Below are 25,390 nucleotides of genomic sequence, written 5' to 3'. Positions count from 1 at the left end.
TTCCTAAGATTCGGATCCACATGGTTTACATTAGCAGGGCGATGTTCCGGCCATCTTGGTGTAGCCTTAGCGTGATTTAATGTGACCGTATACACGAATGTTTTGTTAGTTAAAATGAGCCGATTCTGGCATAAATCTTAAGTCCCGCTGTGTTTCACGTCGTAGGACCTCACCCGCGTAAAATTATCAACCAAAAGTTTCGTTTGCTAAAATGGTTATGGGAACATTTAAAACTAAACATTCAGAAAATGCTTTCGAAGATACGCGCGTTGTACAACCGCATAATGAACCCATGAAAGTACGTTACGCACCAACGCACGCCAAGTTTTCGCTTCAAAATATCTCAACGTATCATTACCCCTATGACGTATTATTACCCGTATTGCCAAATCTGGACGACCGAAGTTGTCCAAGTTGCGTAAAACGTAACGTAAAATTAAAGGCGAGCCAACCTACTGTCTCACAACCGATGCCTGGTATCCATGGTTGCTTATTAAGCGAACAGACCTCCGATCGTGGCTTTGTATGTTTTAGAGGCCGGTTGATACAAGTTGGCGAATAAAATAGCATACGTAAATATATTAAAACAGATGTGGGTTATGTTATTGATGGGGCTATGGGTGTTCAATGTCTTTAAAAGGGTCATGAACCATGAAAGTTGGAGAAACACAAGCTTAGGTAATCTAAACATTTGTTGTCCTTCAGTTGTCGCCGCCTAATTCTGCTACCAGTTTCCACACACAACCATTATTCCTATTAACGAATCGAAGTTTTAAAAATAAGCGGAAAACAAAACGGTTTTAAACATAATTAAATCAAACCGTTTCGCGTGATTTCGACATCGATTGTGTTCAACTAATTTTCCTTTGTCAACTAATCTATTGCGTCACAGTTACCAATAGTTTGGTAATTAAGACGCGATTCCTTTGTTTGTTCCGTCTCGATAAGTTACATTTCCATTAAACGAGGGTTATTGTTACTGAGGAAACTAGCGTATCGTTGTGTAACGGGTTCTAACGCTTGTCAAACCCGCGGTTTCTTGCAACGCGTAACATCAAGTTTTTAACGGTGAACAAAGCCAGTCCTACGGTCGGAGAATGGAATGTGTATTCGGCATACGTTATGGGGAAACTTACATAAAACAATAATCCAAAAGTCAAGGCTGAAAGTGCTTGTTATTGCATTTAATCCATAATAAAGCATGAAATGTGTGTTACGCAGTATATAGCGTTGTTGGGTAAGATGGAATACTGTTCGCACCTAAAACTAATATTCCCTGACTCTGTTTTTAATATTTAATAACGCTATGTTAATTAAAGCAATAATGAGAAGGGAATCAACATTAAAACGACAGTCGTAAAACACGCTATGAATAAAAAGTACTGAAAATCGCATTAGTTAAAAGCGTATAATGGTGACTTCACTTGCCCTTTAAATCCGCCGTATCTTACGCTTCAATAACTCAACCTTCGGTTATTTTTATGAAGCGAAATCACCGAAAGCTGATAACGATGAATCGCCTGTTATTACGGTTTCCAGGGCGTGGCATGTAGTTTATCTTTATTTTCCGGTTAAATGTCAAACTTAGTTGCTCGACTGTAAACCTTACGCTTGTAATCTTTACAACAAGCCGGTGGTGTGTTGTAAATTATTCCTTTCGTGGTTAAAGCTACAACCCGCCTATTTACGCCAAGGTTTAAAATAAATCCTTTGCCAGAACATCCTCAAAAACGCGCAGAAACGTTATATTTGCGTCTCCTACGTCACACACGGGGCGAGGCACCATACGTATGACGTAGGGGCATGTGGCAAAACAACGTTATCTGACCCCGCTCACGTAAATGTACAAATTGAGATAAAAAATAAGTAATTTACCTCATAAACAATTTGTTTCGCATTTTTTGTATTACAGTAGGGGTGGGGAAGATGGGACACCTTTTCATTCAGTTTGCTCATCCCATTTGGGAGTAAACAAAGAAGATTCAAAGAATTATTAAACCGTATTCTCACGACTGCCATAGACCGTTGTGAGTTGTTTAAAACACGATCAGGACATTCGGATAATATGTGCTAAAGGTGTCCCGTATTACCCCCATCCAACCATACGTACATTTCGTCTGGATTTTGTTTTTTACGCTTCCTTGCACATGACGTCATAACCCGAGAAGAACGGCAACCGCTTCCAAATAAATTCATCGCGCCGGGATATTTCCATTTACTCATAATACGGCGTCTGGAAAATAACTTTCCAATGTGTAACAGGAGCAGTAATAACGTGACGTGGGTCTTAAAATAAAATAAATACTTCGAACGTGGGTAGGTTTTGTAGCAACGATAAACACACTGCGATTTAACTATGATATGGTCTATGAATCTGCCCTGATCTAGCACTCATATTGTTCGTTGCAACATAACCGAATACACCGCTCCTACTAAATATACGGCAAACAAAAATCGAGTCTTATCGAGTTCCATTATTCAGTTAACCTTGACTATTTGCTGCTTGTTATGGGACGTGCGGTTTATGTACCAACATATTGGTTTCAATTATTAGTAATATTTTAAAAAAACTGGTGCAAAAATACAAATATTGCGTTGATTCAGTAAAAGATTATTTTATATAAACCACAACCGCCGTTTGCACTCACGACGCTTAATCATCCCAATGTTATGGCACAGGTAATGCCCGTATGTTGTGTTATTGCTATGTACCAAGGTAGCGTGACCGACCGCATGTGTACGAAGTAATATAATAGGGTGGGGCAAGACGGGACACCTTGGGCACATAAAATTCCAATATCCTGATCCTTCAAACAATTAACAACAGTCTATGGGAGTCGTAAAGATACGGTTTAATAATTCTTTAATAGATTTTGTTTATTATCAAATAGAACGAGAAATGACCGGGCAGCAACAGTCGTTATAACACGGGTGTTCTGTTTCATACACCTCGTGCCCACTTACGAGTTACCACGTATGTAACTTATTTATCCTCGCATGGCGGGGCAACGACAGTTGTTATAACACGGGTGTTCTGTTTCATACACCTTGTATGCCCGCTTACCAGTTACAACATATGTAACTTTGTCGGCGATTGTTTTTCTGGATGGCTGACAATTTGGACAAACCATTAGTGACCACTGGGTTGGAGCAATTACCTAAGTGTCTTGGACACGCCATAAGAACAAAAGCTCATTTATCATGGAACGAAAACTCCCCTATACTCTGTTTAGACTTATGGCGCTTTCCAGAATATACAAGACCTTTTATTTAATAAGTTATTGAAAAGAATCTTTCAACGTCTCATCTGGTGTGAAAAATCGTATGGTATTGCCAACATTTCGTTTGCCACCCATAAAACTTTTGTAAAGTGGCAATATAATTTTCATACTAGATGAACCGTTCAAAGTATATTTACATTACGCCTGGTAGCAGAAGTAACTTAAGAATGTTATTACAGGTCCGTGCGACTCCCACAACTGCCATATTAATGCAAGTTGCATCGTCACTGGTTCTACATTTACATGTACTTGTCATCAAGACTACAGTGGCAACGGAACCCACTGCGCAGGTGCCACACATATATATATAGATACATACAGACCAATCTAACCATGGCCGAAATTAACGAGTGTAAACATAATTATCCCCGCGACACCAAATAAAATGTAAATTTTTCACGATTTCATTCTACCCACATGATGGTTGGGAAATTATTTCAAAATGTACGTAGTCGTAACCACGTAACAAATTCATGGGACTGCTTCCAAATTCATAACCGCAATGCGGGGATTTTAAGATAATTTCCGAACCATTGTCCGACTGCACGCCTCATGAAAATAAAGTATTTACTTTATTTGCGCGGACAATTTATATTCAAATTAAACTTGTAAGGTGAACATGCTTTCAGTGTTCGGTTATGTGCGCCTTATAGAAATCTAGACAAATATTTACGAAGTCCATATTCGTTCCGTCCGATACGCGTCTTTGGAAATATTGCGGTTTGATCTTGATGATTACTTTGATTAACCTTAAAGTTATACGCGCCTAATAAGTCTGTTAATTGAATGTAACCGTGAAATGGGAATTAACTGCCAATTGGTAAGGGTTATAACACGCAACTATATAATTTATAATGTGTTGGAAAAAGCGGCGGGACAACTTTTCGTTTTATTTATCGACCCATTTGGTAGCAAACGAAAAACGTTTTAACTATTATAAAACTTATCCTCACGACTTCCGATGTTGATCGTTTAAAACATGTTTAAGATATTTAAATATCATGTGCTAAAAGTGTCCCATCTTCCCCACCCCACTCTATAGTGCTGTGTTGGGATAAAACGGAACAAGTTTTTTATTTTATTTTCTCGTTCAATTCGGTCAGCAAAGGATATTCACAGAAGTATATAACCGTAACCTTGTGGCTCTAAATAAGCGTTGTTATTAATTGTTAAAATCACGATTAGGAAATATGAGTTTAAGTTGCTGATTCATCTTACCTCACAATTATAAGTGCTAAAAATACTTTAATCCGAGTAAGCATTCTATGCATAACACTGTTGCTAAACTCGTGTTTGTGCAAAATTTCGCAAGTTTATCGATGCATTGAATCGTGGTTATGGATGGCTGCGTTTGATTCCTTGCGTTTTGTTTCGGTTTAACTTGGGTAGAACACTCAACAACAACTTATATAGTAGGATGGCGGAAGATGAGACACCTTTAGCACATAATATCCAAATATCATAATCGTGTTTTAAACAATTACCAACGGTCTATGGGAGTCGTGAGGATACGGTTTTGTAATTCTTTGAATGTTCTTTGATTATTACCAAATGCGACGCGAAAATAGAATGAAAAGTATTCCATTTTCCCCCAACCTACTATGTATTTTATTCTATATGGGTTAGATCCTACAGTGTGACTCGCTATATGGGGTCTGAGATTTATGCCAGAGTTGGCTCATTTCCCCTAAATCCAGGTCCTACAACCTATTAGTAACCAGTGGGTTTAAGCAATATATAGAAAAGTGGGGTAAAATGGAACACCTTTTATTATATTTTCTCTTCCCATTTGGTAGTAAACAAAGAACATTCAAACAAATATATAAAACCGTATCCTCGCGACTCCCATAGACCGTTGTTAATTGTTTAAAACACGATCAGGATATTTGGATGTTATGTGCTAAAGGTGTCCCATCTCCCCTCGCCCTACTATACATTAGGTGTCTTGACCAAGGACAAAAAGACCTATCCTCAGTACCAATCAAGCCCGGTAACCACAATATTCACGAAGTGCCCAACCACTCAACCACGACGCCAGACAATGTCCTAGATGCCCCAGTAATTTTAAACCTTAGAAAGTAACCGCGTGACCCTTGGGTTAAAACGTCATAAATCACGAAACCGTCTAGCTTTCATTCCAAGCTCTTTAGCGCTTGGTGTTGGGAATTCGGGAATGTTAAATAACAAACTTCGCGCCGCAACATTTCCAAACCTGGAGTTTATATGCTTGATTACGTCATCATGATTCATATGACGTCATTTCGGACTTTTTGTTCAGCTAAATATATTTATATGACTACATGTGTTTTATCTATACGGTTTACTAAGACACGCATTCCTTCGAACGCGCCTCTGTGTTATGTAATTGTTTAAAACTTGAACAGTTATACAAGATTAAACTAAATTCAACTTTTCTATCGACAGTCATTATAACATGGGTGTTCCGTTTCATACACCTCGTGCCTGTTTTTACAAGTTACCTTGTATGTAATTTTATGGGTGATTGTTTTTTATGTATAGCTGATAATTTGGACAACTCATAAGTGACCACTGGGCTGGAACAATTTTCTTTAATCGTCTTGCGCAAGGACTTACGCTTACAAGAGTATAGGCAGCGAGCTTCGAACCCTGTACCCTTTGGTTTCGATGCAACCACTTCAACAACTGAGCCACCCAAAAGTAAATTAAGCAATTTCATTTTTGTAATCAAATTTTTATTGCAGCCGTTGATACTGGCCCAACACCCCAACCTACAACTGACGCCACCACAATGCAATCAACAGCCACCACAACTGAGACTTCAGGTATTTCGTCGCAACCTTCCTTTGTATTTGCGTGAGAACTTGTTTGTTCGCCTCCGCACATTTGTATTGTAAGGTCAACGGGGGTTTTATAGCTCGGAGAATATAAGGGACCAACACTTCGTGATTTGATGAATTGGTTTTATAAAATGTTTATAACTTTTTAATCATAAATCATTGGGATGTTGTATTACATGGTAAGGACGGTTTCTTTTAAAAAAACAGCATTTTCGGCGCTATTATTAACTTCTATCTACCATCGCACGCGCAAAACCGACTCAGGCCGTGACGGCACGTTAAAATCTTAGTGAAATCATAATGGAAACAACAAACAACGACGAAGGTTACGATTATATTCAAGTGAGTTAGTTGTCGCATCGTATCTTACCCAGAGTTTCAACACGCAAGCTATTGTTGGTTAGACACGACACCTACGATTCCATTGAGAAAGTTTTCTATAAAAACCCAAGATATTTGAGACCGTAAACATGGAAACTGAAAAGAATGGATTTGCCTTTCTACGTACCATTGGTGTACGGCCAGTTGATCGCCTCGCCTCCCTTGAGAGAAAATTGTTTTTTTTTGGTGGCGGGGTCGTTCTTTGACCCTACCTTTGCCTTCTTTGGGGCTTTTCGGCTGACACCTGAGTGTTTTATACACGACGCCTTTCATTCTCTTCAAGATGTTTAAAAGTCGGACGCAGAAATCAGAAAAATGATTTTAAACCACAGGTCTATGGCTTCGTTCAAAATGATGTTGCTTGTCTTTTTTCTGTCTCTGTCCTCGGGTATGTAATGTTTAGTTTAAATCTTGAAACTACAGATTGGAAATATTAAATCTTTTATTGTTAGCTATTCAGTCGCCGCCGATGGAATCGTCAGGGAATGAAAGGACAACAATTCAACCGAGTGTGAATGCTACAACTGTATATGAGACGACAACTTTCGTTGAGTTTAGCGAAACTACTTCGTCCTTTATGGATTATTCCGGAGAAGAGGATAATGTAAATGCTACTACAGACGGCCCGGTAACTGTGACCGGAAATGAGGTCACTACAAAATCTTTATTCGACTTCTCGGGTGATGGGGAAATGAACACAACAGTTCCTATAACGCAGAATATTACGACCACAGCTACACCACAAACTAATACAACGTTTCTAATGACAGAAGTTAGTCAGACTACGGTCGTACAAAATGTTACAACGACAGTTTCTAACGTAGTTAACGGTATTACGGGTACTGTAGGCGGAGTTGGTAATACAACAGCCGACATAGGACCTGCTATTGCAACCACAGCAGCCCCACAAACTAATACAACTCTAACAACGACAGGAGTTAACCAAACCACCTCTCAGTTTGAAGAAACGACATCACCTCAAAATGCAACGAATACATTTACAAGTTTTTCACCGACAACAAATGAACCGACTGCGACGTCCATAATTATGGAGTTTTCTGGCGACGACACGACCGCCATTACACCGAACGTCACAACAACGACCGCTCCCCCCATAGAAGGCACTACAAGTGTTTTTATAAGTGAAAACAACACAACGGCAAACATAGCACCGGTAGTTGTAACCACACCGCAAGCAAATACGACTTCGTTAGCGACAACCGCAACTGATTCCGCTCAAACTAACGACCCCGCTGTTGCAACAACGATCACAAATCAAGTTAACGAAACCACGGACCCACTCAGTACAGGAAACAACCCAACAACAAGTATGTCGCCAGTAATTCCTACAACACCTGTTACCCAAGTAAATACAACTTTGCAAACGACGAATGCGACAGAAGCAGGCCCAACTACCCCTCAGTTGAACATAGCAACGAACCCTTCTACAAGTTTTACCCCCACAACATATCAAGCAACCGCTACTTCAATGTTTATGGAGTTTTCCGGCGACGGGGCGACTACGATTGAAGTCAACACCACAGTTGAGGTTTTGCCACCAATTTCGACAACTGAAGAAACAGCATTGGAATTAAACGGCACAGGTTTTATAGCGAGAGTAATATTCAGTAAATCTTGTGGCAGATCACATTTTTTGTCTAGGCCGCAAACGCATATTACCCATAGTTTTAAAATACGTCATCGTGTGAAAATAACTTCATAAAACTTTCGTCGTTTTAAGTTAACGTTGCGTACACGCGGAGTGACGTAACTCAATCGTGACGTATGCTAGTACCGCTTGCTAAAGGTACATGCGCCCAACACGTGCACACATTTGCCGCACCATTGCCCTTGCGTGCATTGGGACAGTCGTCTATGTTTTTTCTCAGCAACCGACGCCGAACGCGTGACAATAATTGACCGGGAACTTGTTTCGTAAGTCTGGCAAAACCAATTGAACTTTCTGTGCACAAAAACACACAGTCTTTAAACAGATATAAAACACTAGCAAGCCATGTCTGCAATTTAACCGATTTAAACATATTCCTATTTTTAGGCACAACTCAGGTGACAACTGTTGATACCGCTTCGACCACTGCTGGACCACTCTCCACAACATTTGGTCCACCCAATGCAACCGCTGGTACGGCAACTGCTAGTACAACTACTGGTACAACTGAAACCCGTAGTACTGTTGGTCCCACTGCAACCGCTACAACAGACGGTCCCACTGCAGCCGCTACAACAGACGGTCCCACTGCAACCGCTACAACAGGCGGCCCCACTGCAGCCGCTACAACAGGCGGCCCCACTGCAGCCGCTACAACAGGCGGCCCCACTGCAGCCGCTACAACAGACGGTCCCACTGCAACCGCTACAACAGACGGTTCCACTCCAACCGCTACAACAGACGGTCCCTCTGCAACCGCTACAACAGACGGCCCCACTCCAACAGACGGTCCCTCTGCAACCGCTACAACAGACGGCCCCACTCCAACCGCTACAACAGACGGTCCCACTACGTTCACTCCAGCAACTACAACCGATGGTACAACAACTGAAACACCAACAACAACCGCCGGGGGTAATCTATGTCTTTGCTGTTTTTTTGCATTATTTTTAACTCAAAAACTTACCTGTTTCAGGTGTCAATGAATGTACAACTGGTACGCACAACTGCCATGCAAATGCAACCTGTATGAACACACCGGACAGTTTTACATGTGCTTGCAAGAGTGGATACAGTGGTGATGGTGTAAATAACTGTGTAGATAACGATGAGTGCACAACTGGAGCACAAAGCTGTGATACAAACGCTAATTGCACCAACACAGATGGAAGTTTTACATGCACTTGCAGCACTGGCTATACTGGGAATGGGTTTATGTGTCAAAGTAAGTTACGTTTACAAAAGAGTTTTACAACTTTGCATTTATACAACATATATGGTAGGAATGGGAAAGACGGGACACCTTTAGCGCATTATATTAAATATTCTGATCGTGTTTTAAACAATTAACAACGGTCTACTGAAGTCTTGGGGATACGGTTTTAGAATTCTTTGAATGTTCTTTGTTTACCACCAAATGAGACAAGAAAATAAAATGAAAAGTGTCCCGTCTTCTCCCAATCTACTATATTATATACTATACATACAATGCGTGAAAACATAAACTGGAATATTTTATTGAGTCAACCTATTAATGACCTATGTCGTTTAGATGAGGATGAATGTACTTCTGGATCGCATAATTGCGACACAAACGCTGCTTGCAACGACACAATTGGTTCGTTTACTTGCAGCTGTAATCAAGGCTACTACGGCAGTGGTACTTCTTGTACAGGTGATGCTTATTAGTTATTTTGCATTCAAGTTTAAACCATGGTTGTTGCCACAACAAATATTGCTGGGCTAGTCTGTAGCTGTAGTTTCGGAGTTCCTCCGCTGCTTCACTGTAAATAAAGGGATTAGGTTTTCTATTGTTGCTCGTTCAAGCATTTCATTCTTGCTGTTTTTGTCCTATCCGTGGGACCTTATTGTACCCCTATTGTATATGCCGTTAACATCACCCATACAGTGAGCATGAGGTGCATAAAACAGAACATCCCTGTTATAACGGCTGATGTTGCCCGGTCGCACGAAGATACATACGTTGCATTGATATAAAGATACACACTTGTGTACAAAAAGGGTTTTTCAAATCACCTACAAAGTACCATACATGATATCTGGTTATCGGGCATGGGGTATTTCTGTCTTCATTTATTTTATTCCTATGTTAATGCAACATGTTTGTCTTTATAGCTTGTGCCGAACTGAGTGTGGTGGCCGAAGAAATTGGACGAGATAGAATTACATTAGCGATTACCTACACCCAAATTCAATCGGGGACAACTTTCACTGTCTTCGTGAATGGCGAGCAATGGCAAGTAGCTTCCGAAAGAACTTCAATCAATCCAAGAATTGACGGTCTACAACCTGCTACCCAGTATTCCATCCAAATACGAAGTGACGATCTATGCCTCGCAACGGCAACTGTTACCACAACGACAGGTGAACTGCAACCATATGTAAAACACTAAACTTGATTTTTACGTACATTTTATTTCAGTAATAATTTGTTTTACCTAAATATTTACTCAATGCGAGTTTACCATATGTTGGGTTTAATAGCCACGCTTCTTAACACGCCTTTTGCAGACGTGCGTATGTGTGTTATACAGCGTTTACAAACTTAATCTTTACAGTTGGCGTTTGTACACGTCAATGTACGAACGGAAAATGCGTGTTCGACCCGGTCACTCAACAACAAACATGCCAATGCAATATTGGGTCCGCCAAGTCGACTCCCATGTCACTTATTTGTGTCGTGGGTCGACCTTGCGACACGAATTCAACCTTGTGCAGCAATGTACCAAACTCCCGATGTGTGAATACGCCAACTGGGAGCTTCGAATGCGAATGCGACACAGGCTACACCAAGGTCAACAATCTATGCCAATGTAAGTGGTGTAGTTTGCGAACGTTATGTTATAAACAAGAATTGCTCAAAGTTTTACTAAAAACTACATTGTTATATTTACTTTGCTTCGCCAACGTCTAAGCGTAATTTCAAAACTGTTCTTCGAGCATAAAAATAAAGCTATATTTTAACCAAAGATTAGTACTGCGATGTTTTATCATGGTAAAAGTAATGTAACTTTGTATTTTGACCATTCCCCGCAGTGAACAATCCATGCACGACCACCTCTTGCGTGAACGGCAACTGCACCTCCAACAATGGCATCACAACTTCATGTTTATGCCCTCCCAACTTTTCTGGGCGATTATGTGAGTTCTGTTTATCAGAATGTCTCATCAGGAATCCTTGCCAGAATGGTGGCCAGTGCGTACAGAACGGCTGTCCCGGGTTCACCTGCAACTGTGCTGCAGGATTTAATGGTAAGTTTCAGTTGTAAAGGTCGGTACTTGTAACGTAATCAACGTACAGTAGGGTGGGATAGATGGGATGTCTTTTCATTCTATTTTCTCGTCCCATTTGGTAGTAAACAAAGAACATTCAAAGAATTCTAAAACCGTATCGTCACGACTCCCATAGGCCATTGTTTATTGTTTAAAACACGACCAGGATATTATGTTATGTGTTAAAGGTTTCCCGTCTTACCCTACTATATACCTAGTTCGATAGTAGCGTACAGACTTAAAGGCTTTATATGCTTCTAAAAGCATTTATATTGGACTAAATAGTTTGCTTAAAAAAAAGAAAACGTGGTTTGGTTGCAACAACTTTAATGACAGTTTCAACTTTCATGTGGAATTCTCCATGCCTATGTTAATACTTTTGAGTTTGGGTCAACACGCATAAGCCTGGGAATTGTGACTTCAGGAAAAATACGTTAAAACGCTAGCATAAATCATTCGATGCAGTCGTACAATAACAATTGCTGCAAAACAAGTGTAGAATTCGGTAATTTAATTTGGGGTGCGTCTCCTGTGTTGAATATAGCTTCTGCACGCCAAACATTGAATTGCGTGCGGTGAGAAAATAGCTGCAGACGTCCATGTGACGTCAGTGGCTGTTTAATGTCAGCAGCAAACAGGTAAAAACCCCGCTCAACTTTCACCACTGAAGCGTAAAATACGTACTCAACTAAATCTTTGTAAAACTTCGCCTAGTTAAAGTTTTAGGTGTTTTCGCAGCTGCATGGGTGTGTCTTATTCTACATATAAAATACGCTTCTGGTCAACAACCAATATAGTTGCCACATCGTTTTGGCGTCCATAGAAATGTTCTCACACAGTTATATAAATTTATCTCACAACCTCATCAACCTACTGTAGTTTAAAAACGCTATGCTTAATAAAGTCCTCACAATATTAATAACTTTATTCAGAATAAATTCTACGTTCTACACTATATAATCTATAAATGCATTAAAACGACAACTATACACTTTTAAACATATAAACAAACAAATAAAACTGAACTCAAAATTACGCAGTATACACGTGTTATTACATCACAGTCTTAACGTCATACTCTGTATTATGACGTAACACGAATTTAAATTCATTTAAAAAAGTGCGGGTAACTTATTCGTGAAACTAGTTTGCTGCAGCCGTGTTTGTCCTAGTTTTTTTTCCAGCTTTTTAGATAAAATATGTTTGTATGAACGTATTTAAATGGTTGTATGTGTTTACAGGAACAATATGCGATCTTGATATTGACGAGTGCGTGAACAACCCGTGTGCAAGTAACGCCAGTTGTAGCAATACATTTGGCAGCTATACTTGTGCATGTAATACAGGGTACAGGTAAGTTTTATCAATCTTTAAACATCTTTTATATATAATTATAATAATACAAGTAAAGGGTGGTAATATTAAATAAAAAAAAAGGTTTATAGCATGGCCGTTTACCTCAAATTAATACTGTATATACCATTGTAAGTATAGGCTGTATTTCTAATATAAGTTTGTATTTTTTCAGAGGTGATGGTAACGTTAGATGTTATGAAATAATCCTCCTGCCGTTCGGAACTGAAAATGGTGACAATCTACTCCCTATAGGGGATGATGTGGCGTCGCCTCCAACACGGTAAGTTATAAGTTGGTTAAACTCCTTAGAGAGACCACCTATTTGGTAAGGCTGGCAATACGGTGATATTGTTGCAGTTTAAAAGTCGTTAAAGGTGCAAAGTTGCTCTGAAACGGGAAGGTGTTTGAAACGGCGTATAAACACTATACTCGAATAATTTCAAAGAAAACAATGTTTAAGCAAAGGTTGACGGCGAATATGACACGTGATATAAAAATCCGACTACCATTGTCTATTCAATGACATGGCTTATATAGGAATGCAGTCAACAATACAGCTGTCATTCAGAGCTTAATTAAATTTTGAAAATAATTATAGGAAATCTAATAAATATTGATTTTTCCGTATCCTCTGTTCAGTTCTTCTGACGATTGTAAAAATAGATCAAATCGCTTCACCTTTTTCGCTTTAATTCGGACTGCGGACATGGAATTGTTATTGTTACGCAACAGTAGCACCTATTTTCGAAACAAAGGAAAATCTCACACGGGGTTCTGGTATAAGTATGTTTAGCTTCGCGAGGCTTCCGCTTACGTTCGTTTCTTGTTGTAATACAAAATGTGGGCGAATTTATCAGGCATTGCAGGCGCGTTTTGTCGACCACCCAATGTTACGTTAGTCACACCGACAGAACTATGTTCTTTGCGTGACTTCCGCTCACCTCTACAGATGCGCAAGCGTTTTACTTTACCATTTATGCAAGTAACGCGCAAAAACCGATTGATTGTTACTTATTCTCGCGTAGTGGGACAACGGCAGTCGTTGTAACACGAAGACTATTTGGCAAACCGTATGAGTTAAACCGTTTTCTGTTCTTGTCCAAGGACACGCATTTCTACAACGAATGGCAGTGTCGATCTCGAGCGCTATATAACTACTGTGCCACATCGCGTATAACCTTTGTAGGCTTCACACGACAGATTTAAGTACGCAGCAGAAACGTATTATATTTACACGACATCTAACTGCATGCATCACAGGTTGGATTACGGGATTCCTTTTGGTTTAAAGTCCTACTTCCAAATACGTGTGACTTCAAACGGGCTGATATACCTGGGAAGCAGCTATTACTACAGTCAGTATCTCTACCGACCATTCAGAAATTTTGGGACTGAAGCATCTCGTAGACGCCTTGCACTGATTGCGCCTTTCTGGGACGATTTTGACCCAGATGAGCAAAACGCAGGACGTGTTTACTATCAGGTAAAGTCTTCGGTGTTGTATATCTTTTAGAACGTCTAGAGTGTGTTTGTAAAAAGAGTTAAATTAATGGTTTATAAAGATAATAATATTAAGCATAACTGTGTAAAGAAAGAAAAAGTGTTAAAATGCCAGTGTTTTTCTATCTACTCAAACTTAAACTAAATTTGCAGGCGTACGACAAAGTTGGGTTCTCACTTAATGCTGCAGGTGAAGCGATCATGCAAGAAGTTAAGAAGAGAATTGATGCAAAGTACAGCATTGATTTTAACCCAATATTTGTGTACAAAGCAACTTGGAGTAATGTTGTGATGTATCCTGAGCGTTTCCCTGGTTTCAGAGATTTTGTAAGTTGAGTTGTTTTGTGGTAATTTGTATATTTTAAATATGATTTAAAGTCATATTTAAAGTAAGTTTGGAATAAAATTATATTTGAAGAATTAATATTTCTTGTAAATTTTCAGCACTGAACCTCCTGTTGATTGTAACTAATTCGTCAAGGTCACTACTAGTATGCTAGGTCTAATAGACTAAGTGTTGCCTGAAGTCTATGTTTCCTGGCGTGCTTCAACATTGGCTTTACCCATGTAGATTGTATATAAACAAAGCAATTAAATAACCCAGACAAAGATTACAAATATGATTGTAATTTATTTATCCACGCATGGGAGTGAAACGACAGTGGTTATAACACGGTTGTTCTGTTTCATACGCTTTGTGTCAGCTTACAAGTTACCATGTGTGGGTGATTTTTTTAGGGGAATTATGACAATATTTGTTCTTGTTACAGCCAAGTACATTTCAAGCTGTGGTAGCTACAGATGGCTGCGACACATACGTGATATATCTCTACAAGGAAGATGCAATGTTATGGGATACCATGAGAAGATCAAACAATAATGGGTTGATAGGCTACACAAATGGAGCAGATCTTACTGTTGTTGAAAATCAATCTTTTTACCGACCAGACCAAGTTATACAACAACGAGGTTTGATATTTTCCCATTTTTTCAGCACCACGGCATATTAACTAGCCCTTTGCCTCTAGGCCATAGATTACAGGTTCGAGGCTCAAAACTGCTACCATGGTGGCCGAATGTGTTCTTGGAAAAGACACTTAATAGCAATGTCCCCAACCCACTATTTCCTTATGGCTAATTTGTATTTTAATGACTTGGCTTATTTACAGGTAATACAGCTGGAGCAAATAAAGGACAATACTTTTACCATCTTACTCAAAGTAAAACATCCACACAAAACTCACGATGCAGTTGCGTTAATTGGTACCTCAAAGACATTGAAACTCCATATTCTCCCCTTTCTACAACATGTCCCTGCACTAACTTCCAAGCAAGACGTGATCCAAGATACGTACGTTCAATTGACTTTTGGATGAACATTATCAACAACTTTGGGTTATCAAGGTTTTATTCATCAGCAAGTACACAAGAATGGAACTTAGACAGAGGTATTTATGAATTTGGCTTACTTATATCTTAACTAAGAGCAGGTTTACATTATTAAACAGATAAGGTTGGAGTACCCACCAACCAAAGGGTAGATGGTTCAAAACTCGATGGTGTAATTATGTTTTTTTCTGTTTTATCCATAGCATGTTTTTTTCACTAATATCTTCTCTTCATTTTTTAAATGACATGATCTTCGCTATAGTTTTCGAGATCAAAGTTACGTTATGTTACTCTTTTAAAGTTGCCACCATTGTGGAGAAAACAAATGGCATTGATTTCTTTATTTCAGCCCAAGATGGAGATTGTTACCAGGCAAGATGGAATCAGGGACCCAGATGTTGCTACAGAAGAACCAGAAGATTTTTCTCTCCCTGGAGGAGTGTGTTTCGTGGTGGCCTTGTAAGAGGAGCGTTCTGGAGTAGACAGGAAAGATCCCAGATTCCATGGTACTCCATATACTTCAATCAACAATCATTTGACCAGCAGTATAACCTTGCGCTTGGTAAGCTGCAATTTAATGTCATAAATAATCATAATATTATAACTTTTGTCTGTTCAATTGAAGTAGCGAAGCTTAAAAAAGATGAATTACCGACAGTGGACAGAATACGCTTACAGTTAAAAGCATATTTTAATTGAATTGATAAAAGAACTTTGTTTTTATTAATTTTATTCCAATTATAAGTTTATGTACAACTTGTTTCAACTACTTTATGTTTATTTAGTATGTTTATGTAAACTGTCAATGATTTTTCTAAAGTAGCCTCACATCACAATATATGTTTCACTAACTTCTGTTATTTTATATGACTCACAACCAAATAGCTTTTATTCACCTCAAACCTTGTTATTTTCCTCAATATTATCACCTGTTACACTAAATATGATGTTCCTTGTGCAGCAAATGATCTGGTACCACGTCGACAATGTTGTGCTGAAAGTGGTTCACGTGGATATTGTAGACTTTATCGAAGACAGAGACCGGCTCCATCATGCAGATTCTACAGACCTCCATTCTTTGGTATAGTGGATATTTTTATAATTGCATGATAAGACAAAACAGTTACATTAGTCACACAATAAATTATATGCGTTATATTCATGTTATCAAACAGTTGGATAAAGCACACTTACATTGTTCAATGATATATTAACAATTTAACTGTTTTTTTTTGGTAGTTCTGCATTATCTTTTCCTAAATTTTATTTTAAAAACTCGTTTTATAAACAAAAAAAATAATTTTATTACAAATTTTAGCTAATTGGGCATTTACATCATATGGCGAGTTTAAATACTTTATCTTAACCTTTTAACATCAGGTTGGTTGTTTGGTGATCCTCACGTAACTACAACCGATGGAGCAACTTATACTTTCAATGGATTGGGTGAATACTACATGGTGTACGCACCGGAACTATTCACATTCCAATGTAGAACTGAGAAGGCAACCAAAGCTGATGGAAGCAGAAGCGCCGCAACTGTGTTCTCTTCGTTTGCAGCTAAAGACAATGCATCACCATCTGGTGTGGTAAGTACTTTACATGTGAACAGAATTTAAAGTTGTTCCGGGGAAACTATATATGGCAGATCGAGATGAATGGATGAATGTAACTTGTTTATCATTGCATGGCGGGGCAACGACAGTAGTTGGGTGTTCTGTTACACAGACCCTGTAATCGCTTACTAGTTTTATAATACATTACATATGTAAGTTTTATAACAGCATGTCATGCACCTCATGCCCATTTAGTACCTATATAGCAGTATATATAAAACAGTAGACAGCAATATGTTTCATTTACCTCAGGTTCAATTTGACGTTGACCGTTCAGTTACTAATGGTACAGGGGTGTTAGTAAAAGTGGACGGGATTGATGTAACAGCAAATATATCAGAAACCAGTAAGTTGTAACTCGTGGTTAAAGTGTAGAACAGATATAAATAAACAACGTTATTTAAATATAGCCATGCATTAGAATTATACAATTACCATGTAACTTATACAATTACCATGTAATTTATGGTCTGGGTACAAAACCACATTAACACCAATATCATAGTAGCAGATGTATATATACATATGTATGTATGAAATAAATCCGGAAAATACAACATCATAATTCTTGCAGGGGTTACAAGCAACACTGTATGTACAAGTCCAGTATGTCTCTACAGCATCTAACTTGTAACCTTCAATAAACCAACCATTGTGCATTTACAGTTGACATACAAGTAAGCAACATCACATTATCAAGGGCTGGCTTCACTTATACAGCAAACTTTCCCAATTCAAGTCAAATTACCGTCTCATCTGCACAATTTGTCCTCACCTTGGAGTTTAGTGGATCATCAGTTCTACAAGGAGTTTCAACTGGTTTGTTAGGTAAGGGGGGGTGTTGGTGTACAAGCTTATGTTGGTACATTATTATTGGTGTGCATGGTTGGTGTACATGTGTATGTTAATATTGTAGTGGCCATGGCATAGTGGTTAGAGCGCTTGGCCAGTGGGTAGAGGTTCAAGGCTTGATGCTACCATTGTGGGTGTATGTGTCCTTTGGGTCAGACACCTTTTGGCTCCAACCCCAGTGTTAACTAATACAATGTTACATACGTGGTAACTTGTAAGTGGGCACAAGGTTTCTAAAACAAAACACCAGTGTTATAACAACTGCCATTACCCAAATTACAAGGATAAATAAGTTACATACATTGAATATGTTTTACTACACAGGTGCATGGAATGGAGATGTAACCGATGACTTTCAATTCCGTAATGGATCCACTCTGGATTACACAAGTTTGCAACCAACTACAAATCTCGATATTTTAAACGGAACTTTGTTAGAATCTAAAATTTTCCCTTTTGGGGAATCATGTATGTAACTATGTATTATATTCAGTAGTGATGTAGTCAGCCTTAAAAATTTAGTTTAAGTTGAAAATAGGACTTGTGTTGGTCTAAAACGACTCTGTTTTAATGACTATTTGTTCGTTGCAAATTCCTTTTGTTGTTATATTTAGTTTCTATCGTATTTGAAAAGACAAAACTTATGTTATGTAAATATGACATGTAACATAGCAACAAAATCAGCTTTCTAGTTATGCTACTGAAAAGAGTAACGATCCAACTCTGGCCAAAATTTCAGGTTTCCAGACGTGCTATACGATAGCACTCATACAGAATTGAATGCCATTTATTGTTTATAATTTCTGATCATACTTTTTATATTTCCAGGGAAAATATCAGAAATGGAAAGTTTGTTCACATACACTGGTGGTAATGATACATTCCAATCCCACAACCCCACCAACACCATCACCCCACCTTTTCTGGAAGATCTTGTGGAATCACAACGCAACACAACCCGTTTTCAAGGGATTGTCGCAAACTGTACAAAAGATTCAACATTATCAACAACTTGTTTGTTTGATGTGTTGGCCACCAATAGAAGCGACATTGGCCAATCTACTTTAACAGATTCCAGTTCATCTGAAAGTATAGCGGCAATTGATGGTAGGTTAAGTTATAACTTAAATGGTAGCAAGCGTATATGTGTCCTTGTACAAGACTCTAAGTGGTAACTTTGGTAATTTCACAATGTCACAAACCCAGTGGTCACTAATGGGTTGTCTAAATTGTCAACCATGCATAAAAACAATCACCCACAAAGTTAGTAGTTATATACAAAGTGACTCGTAAGCAGGCATAAGGTGTATGAAGCAGAACACCCAGGTTATAACAACTGTCGTTGCCCCGCCATGCGAGGATAAATAAGTTACATAGGTGATAACTCGTAAGCAGGCATGAGGTGTATGAAACAGAACACCCGTGTTATAACGACTGTCGCCACCGCACAGAATCAAATAATTTACATTTATTTAAAAATCATGTATATTATTAATATGTAATCAAGACATCTTCGACTGTTACAAGTTACAACTTTTACCCCACCCCCAATGATACATAACTAATGTTAATTAATATATTGACCATGTTTCTCTCCTAGCTAACACTGCCCCAAACATATCAATTGCTGATGCTTTCAACTTTGTGGATGATTTCTTCCAAGTTCGTATCAATGAAACATCAACATTACAAGTGAATGGAGTTGATGCTGAGAACAACATCATTACTTACTCAATATCAAACATTACCAACATTGATGGAGTTAGTATAGATGGTAAGTAATGTGTACCAGATATTTTACTTGTGTATTGCAATATTTATGTGGGGATATATTATTGGTCTTTACTCTTCATAACCAAAACATTTTAAAAATTGTAAACCCACATTAATAGCTATTAGCTGGTATATTAGTGTGTTTTAAGGCTTTACGATTCTACTGTTCTTGTCGCATGTGTCCTTGAGCAAGATGCTTAATGACAATTCCTCCAACCCAGTGGACATTTATAAATTGTCTTCGTTATACTTCATTTTGCAATCTCTCAGTTGTTATGTATATTGGATATTTTTTTAGATTTTAGAAAATAAATTTATATAAATTCAGTGTTCAGGAAAATTTGAATAAAATAAACTTTGTAAGTTATCAATCTACATTCTCCACAGCAGCATCTGGTTTAATAAGTTGGACTCCATCTGCTGCAAACATTCAAACCGATGTCACAAACCTAACTTTGGTTATATCTGCCACCGATACGCTGGGTGAAGAGACCATACTCACTGTTAATGTAAAGTTGTGTGTGTGTCAGAACAACGGGACTTGTACCTTTAATGAGTCAATCATCAGTGGTGACAACTATATTGTAAGTTTTTCAATATTTCTTGTTATGTAATCTTACAGTGTAAGGTTTTGGGCATCGAATGGCTTTATAGAATCCATTCCAAAAACCAGTCCTTTTTTTTCCAATTTTTTTTCAAACATCGTATATTTTTTAACTCTCACATATTAAGTTTGGCATTTTTGACTGCGTAATTAACATTTGTAAAACTCACAAAACTTTAAATTGTAATCAATTACTAGGTTGGCCACTTTAACCATTTTATAATAAACCGTGCTCATTCATTATGGCCCTGCTCTCTTATTAGTTGTAATAGGATGATATGATTCAGAAAGCTAATTAATAGTCACAATGCAATATTATTGGTTTTGGTAAAAAAACTAAAATATATTTATATATATGCTGTTGCTGCCACGAATATTATAAGTCTAAAGCAGATCTTCTGGCGAATCTAAAAGGCCAATACACATTTTTTTTCTTATTAAAATTGAATTTGCCTTTTCAGATTGTTGGTTGTAATTGCACAGAAGCTTACGTTGGTGATGATTGCAGTGAAGATAGGAATGGATGTGAATTATCAGCTTGTTATACTGGTGTTAACTGCACAGATAACCCTGCACCAATGGTGGGACAAACATGCGGTGATTGCCCTGCAGGGACTACAGGTAACTTGTAATAAAACATGTGGTTTATAATGTATTTTTAGACCATACAGAAAACTAAAGCAAAATATAAACTTGTAGAAAAGTATAACAGAAAGTTTTCCTGTTTTAATATAAACCTTATTAGAATAAGCAATGGCAACAAACTAGTAAAATTAACATAGTAGGTTACAAATGATTTAGTTTGTAAACCTATCAAAGGTTATATTTTACCTGAACGAATGAATGTAACTTACTTTATCCTCGCTTGGTGGGGTAATGAGAGTTGTTATAACACGGGTGTTCTGTTTTATACACCTCATGCCAGCTTACGAGTTACCATGTATGGTACTTTGTAGGTATAGTCTTTTAACATTCTAAAAATAAAGTAAATAAAACTGAATGGTTACAACTCACAGAGGGTTGCAAATGTTAAGATCCCTTTCACTTCAGGTGATGGAAGAAACTGTTCAAATATTGATCTCTGTTTATCCAACCCATGCTCACAAATCTGCACTTCATTGTTCAATAATTTCACCTGTTCGTGCAACTCTGGCTATGAAGTAAACTCTATGAATACTTCACTATGCGATGATATTGATGAATGTATGGTGTCTTCTACATGTGCAAATATAATCAACACAAACTGCAACAATACAGTTGGAAGTTTCATGTATGTTGAACATTATTTACTGTATTAGTGAAGAATGTTAAAGCATTGCCATACAACCAGAAGGTTTAGGTTCAAAGCTCGATGCTGCTACCATTGTTCGTAGATGTGTTCTTGGGCATTAAATATAAATGCTCCAACCCTGTAGTCACTAACAAAGTTTCCAATTTGTCAGCTATACAGTAAAACAATCACTCACAAATTTATATACGTGGTAACTTGTAAGCAGGTACAAAGTGTATGAAACAGAACACCCATGTTATAACGACTGTCTTTCCCTGCCATGAGAGGATAAATAAGTTACATACGTGGTAACTTGTAAGCAGGCACGAGGAGTATAAAACAGAACAATCGTGTTATAACGACTGCTATTACCCCGCCATGTGAGGATAAATAAGTTACATTTCATCAATATTTCTTTAGATGTCAATGCAATACTGGTTATACAATGGGAAGCAATGCATCATGTGTTGATTTTAACGAATGCTCGTCAAACACACATACTTGTGATAACATTACAACGGAATGCGTCAACGTACATGGCAGTTTTCAATGCTCGTGTAGGGAGGGATATGAAAGGTATTGAATTATTGATTGAAAAAGGGAATAAAACTAAAACAATATATTTACTTTACAGGACAAATAACTTAACTCAATCACCTTGTACTAATGTGAATGAATGTATGTTAGGAACGCACAACTGTAATAATAGGACGGAGGTATGTCAGGATACAGATGGATCTTTCCAGTGTAATTGTGGGTAAGTAAATACCAACCTGGTTTGTTGTTAAAAGATCACTGTTAGAGGATACCGGGTTCAAAACTTGATGCTGCTACTGTTGTGAATTTGTATTTTGTGTGTCTTTTTGCAAGACACAGTTTCTTTAACCCAATACTCACTAATGGGACGGTCAAACTGTTCGCTAGAATAGTAGCACCCATAAAGTTACGTGCATGTAAGCGAGAAAATGGTGGATGAAAAAGAACACCAGTGCAGTGGTGCAGCAAAGGAGGATTTCTGAAGTATTTAATTGCTTAAACCCAGTGGTCACTAATGTGCTGTCTAGATTGTCAGCTATCCAGAAAATCCAAACATCCACCAAGTTACATAGGGCACAACATGCAACAATAGGGAGTGTGTTTAATCATTGCCTTTCCATGCAAATGTATATAAAACGTATAATGAATATGAACCATGTATTTGTATATTACAGCCCTGGATACACCAATGTGAATGGGACATGCCAAGATATCCTTGAATGTTCAAACTCAACTTTAAACAACTGTGACCAACAAAGCAATAGGTCAATGTGTGTGGAACTTGAAGGAAGTTTTCGATGCGTTTGTTTAAGTGGATACACTGGAAACGGGACGGTAAACATTGAAATAGTTTGTCATGTAGTAGTAGTCTTGTATTAGTTGCAATATTGTAGTAGCCATAAAATATTGCCCATATATAATTGGCCATATTTTATTGGCCATATATAATTGGCCATATTTTATTGGCCATATATTATTGGCCATATATTATTGGCCATATATAATTGGCCATATATTAATTGATAGGTATTAGTGGCCGTATATTATTGGCCGTATATTATTGTCCATATTTTATTGGCCATATATTATTGGCCATATATTATTGGCCGTATATTATTGGCCATATATTATTGGCCGTATATTATTGGCCATATATTAATTGATAGGTATTAGTGGATCTATATTATTGGCAATGCAGGACTAAGCAAAGATAGATTCATTCATTTTACCCCACAATGATCAGTTCAATTATTCTTTCAGGTATGTACCGATGTGGATGAGTGCGAAGGTAATTCAACACTATGTCCTGATGCTGTGTGCACCAATGCGGTTGGAACGTATAGCTGTGATTGCAAAGCTGGGTTTGTGCTTATGAATTCTACTTGTACAAACATAGGTAAAGCTTATCATTATGCTTTATATAGAATGCATTGTAATGTATTTATCCTGCATAGATGAGTGCTTGGATCCAATGCTACACAACTGCACAGCTAATGCAACCTGCGTTGATAACCCTGGAAGTTTTACATGTGCCTGCAATACTGGGTTTACTGGCGATGGTGTAACATGCACAGATATTAATGAATGTACATTGGGTACACACAACTGCCATACAAATGCTACTTGTACCAACACAAATGGAAGTTTTACATGTTCTTGCAATTCTGGGTTTACTGGTGATGGTGTATCGTGCACAGATATTGATGAATGCACAACAGGCACCCACAGCTGCCATGCCAATGCCACATGTATCAGCACAGGTGGAACTACAAGTTGTATTTGCAAGACTGGGTTTACTGGTGATGGTGTAACATGCACAGATATTGATGAATGTACAACGAACGCGCAAAGCTGTCATGCAAGTGCTAATTGTGCCAACACAGATGGAAGTTTTACATGTGCCTGCAATACTGGGTTTACTGGTGATGGTGTAACATGCACAGATATTGATGAATGTGCATTGGGTACACACAACTGTCATACCAATGCTAATTGCACCAACACAAATGGAAGTTTTACATGTTCTTGCAATTCTGGGTTTACTGGTGATGGTGTAACATGCACAGATATTGATGAATGTACATTGGGTACACACAAAGCTGCCATGCAAATGCAAACTGTAACAACACAGTTGGAGGTTTCACATGTGCTTGTACGACTGGTTTTACTGGTGATGGTGTAACATGCACAGATATTGATGAATGTACAACGAACGCGCAAAGCTGTCATGCAAGTGCTAATTGTGCCAACACAGATGGAAGTTTTACATGTGCCTGCAATACTGGGTTTACTGGTGATGGTGTAACATGCACAGATATTGATGAATGTGCATTGGGTACACACAACTGTCATAGCAAATGCAATCTGTAACAACACAAATGGAAGTTTTACTTGTTCTTGCAATACTGGGTTTACTGGTGATGGTGTAACATGCACAGATATTGATGAATGTGCATTGGGTACACACAACTGTCATAGCAATGCAATCTGTAACAACACAAATGGAAGTTTTACTTGTTCTTGCAATACCGCGTTTACTGGTGATGGTGTAACATGCACAGATATTCTTCAACAACAATCGCCCCCAATGCTACAACAACTGTTGCAGCAGGCACAACAACAACACCTAATTCAACAACAACAACAACTGTTGCTACAGGCACAACAGCAACAACAACAACTAATTCAACAACAACTGTTGCTACAGGCACAACAACAACACCTAGTTCAACAACAACAACAACAACTGTTGCTACAGGAACAACAGCAACAACAACACCTGATTCAACAACAACAACAACTGTTGCAGCAGGCACAACAACAACACCTAATTCAACAACAACAACAACTGTTGCTACAGGCACAACAGCAACAACAACAACTAATTCAACAACAACTGTTGCAGCAGGCACAACAACAACAACAACACCTAATTCAACAACAACAACAACTGTTGCTACAGGCACAACAGCAACAACAACAACTAATTCAACAACAACTGTTGCAGCAGGCACAACAACAACACCTAATTCAACAACAACAACAACTG

At 38.2% G+C, this 25,390-nt stretch overlaps 1 protein-coding gene across 1 annotated transcript in view; it reads left to right on the top strand.

Moving 5' to 3' along the window:
- Positions 1 to 6,744: 6,744 nt before the first annotated feature.
- The window catches only part of LOC104266824, a 42,950-nt gene continuing 24,304 nt past the window's right edge, over positions 6,745 to 25,390 (top strand). The window contains exons 1-30 of the mRNA XM_026837454.1: positions 6,745 to 6,869; positions 6,934 to 8,085; positions 8,538 to 9,065; positions 9,127 to 9,375; positions 9,703 to 9,825; positions 10,287 to 10,535; positions 10,730 to 10,984; positions 11,208 to 11,423; positions 12,686 to 12,797; positions 12,973 to 13,080; positions 14,061 to 14,283; positions 14,454 to 14,627; positions 15,071 to 15,269; positions 15,470 to 15,748; positions 16,039 to 16,251; positions 16,651 to 16,770; positions 17,070 to 17,278; positions 17,558 to 17,651; positions 17,972 to 18,133; positions 18,482 to 18,625; positions 18,986 to 19,264; positions 19,758 to 19,931; positions 20,318 to 20,514; positions 20,996 to 21,155; positions 21,585 to 21,804; positions 22,225 to 22,380; positions 22,439 to 22,561; positions 23,016 to 23,175; positions 23,602 to 23,737; positions 23,796 to 24,255. Of these exons, the coding sequence (XP_026693255.1) occupies positions 6,797 to 6,869; positions 6,934 to 8,085; positions 8,538 to 9,065; positions 9,127 to 9,375; positions 9,703 to 9,825; positions 10,287 to 10,535; positions 10,730 to 10,984; positions 11,208 to 11,423; positions 12,686 to 12,797; positions 12,973 to 13,080; positions 14,061 to 14,283; positions 14,454 to 14,627; positions 15,071 to 15,269; positions 15,470 to 15,748; positions 16,039 to 16,251; positions 16,651 to 16,770; positions 17,070 to 17,278; positions 17,558 to 17,651; positions 17,972 to 18,133; positions 18,482 to 18,625; positions 18,986 to 19,264; positions 19,758 to 19,931; positions 20,318 to 20,514; positions 20,996 to 21,155; positions 21,585 to 21,804; positions 22,225 to 22,380; positions 22,439 to 22,561; positions 23,016 to 23,175; positions 23,602 to 23,737; positions 23,796 to 24,255 (6,947 nt within the window). The 5' untranslated portion in view covers positions 6,745 to 6,796. The remainder of the gene's footprint in view (positions 6,870 to 6,933; positions 8,086 to 8,537; positions 9,066 to 9,126; positions 9,376 to 9,702; positions 9,826 to 10,286; positions 10,536 to 10,729; positions 10,985 to 11,207; positions 11,424 to 12,685; positions 12,798 to 12,972; positions 13,081 to 14,060; positions 14,284 to 14,453; positions 14,628 to 15,070; positions 15,270 to 15,469; positions 15,749 to 16,038; positions 16,252 to 16,650; positions 16,771 to 17,069; positions 17,279 to 17,557; positions 17,652 to 17,971; positions 18,134 to 18,481; positions 18,626 to 18,985; positions 19,265 to 19,757; positions 19,932 to 20,317; positions 20,515 to 20,995; positions 21,156 to 21,584; positions 21,805 to 22,224; positions 22,381 to 22,438; positions 22,562 to 23,015; positions 23,176 to 23,601; positions 23,738 to 23,795; positions 24,256 to 25,390) is intronic.

The sequence above is a fragment of the Ciona intestinalis genome, chromosome 1 (assembly GCF_000224145.3).
Source record: "Ciona intestinalis chromosome 1, KH, whole genome shotgun sequence".
Lineage (NCBI taxonomy): Eukaryota > Metazoa > Chordata > Ascidiacea > Phlebobranchia > Cionidae > Ciona > Ciona intestinalis.
Note: the sequence above shows the minus strand (reverse complement) of the source record. Positions and strands in the feature narration are given on the sequence as shown.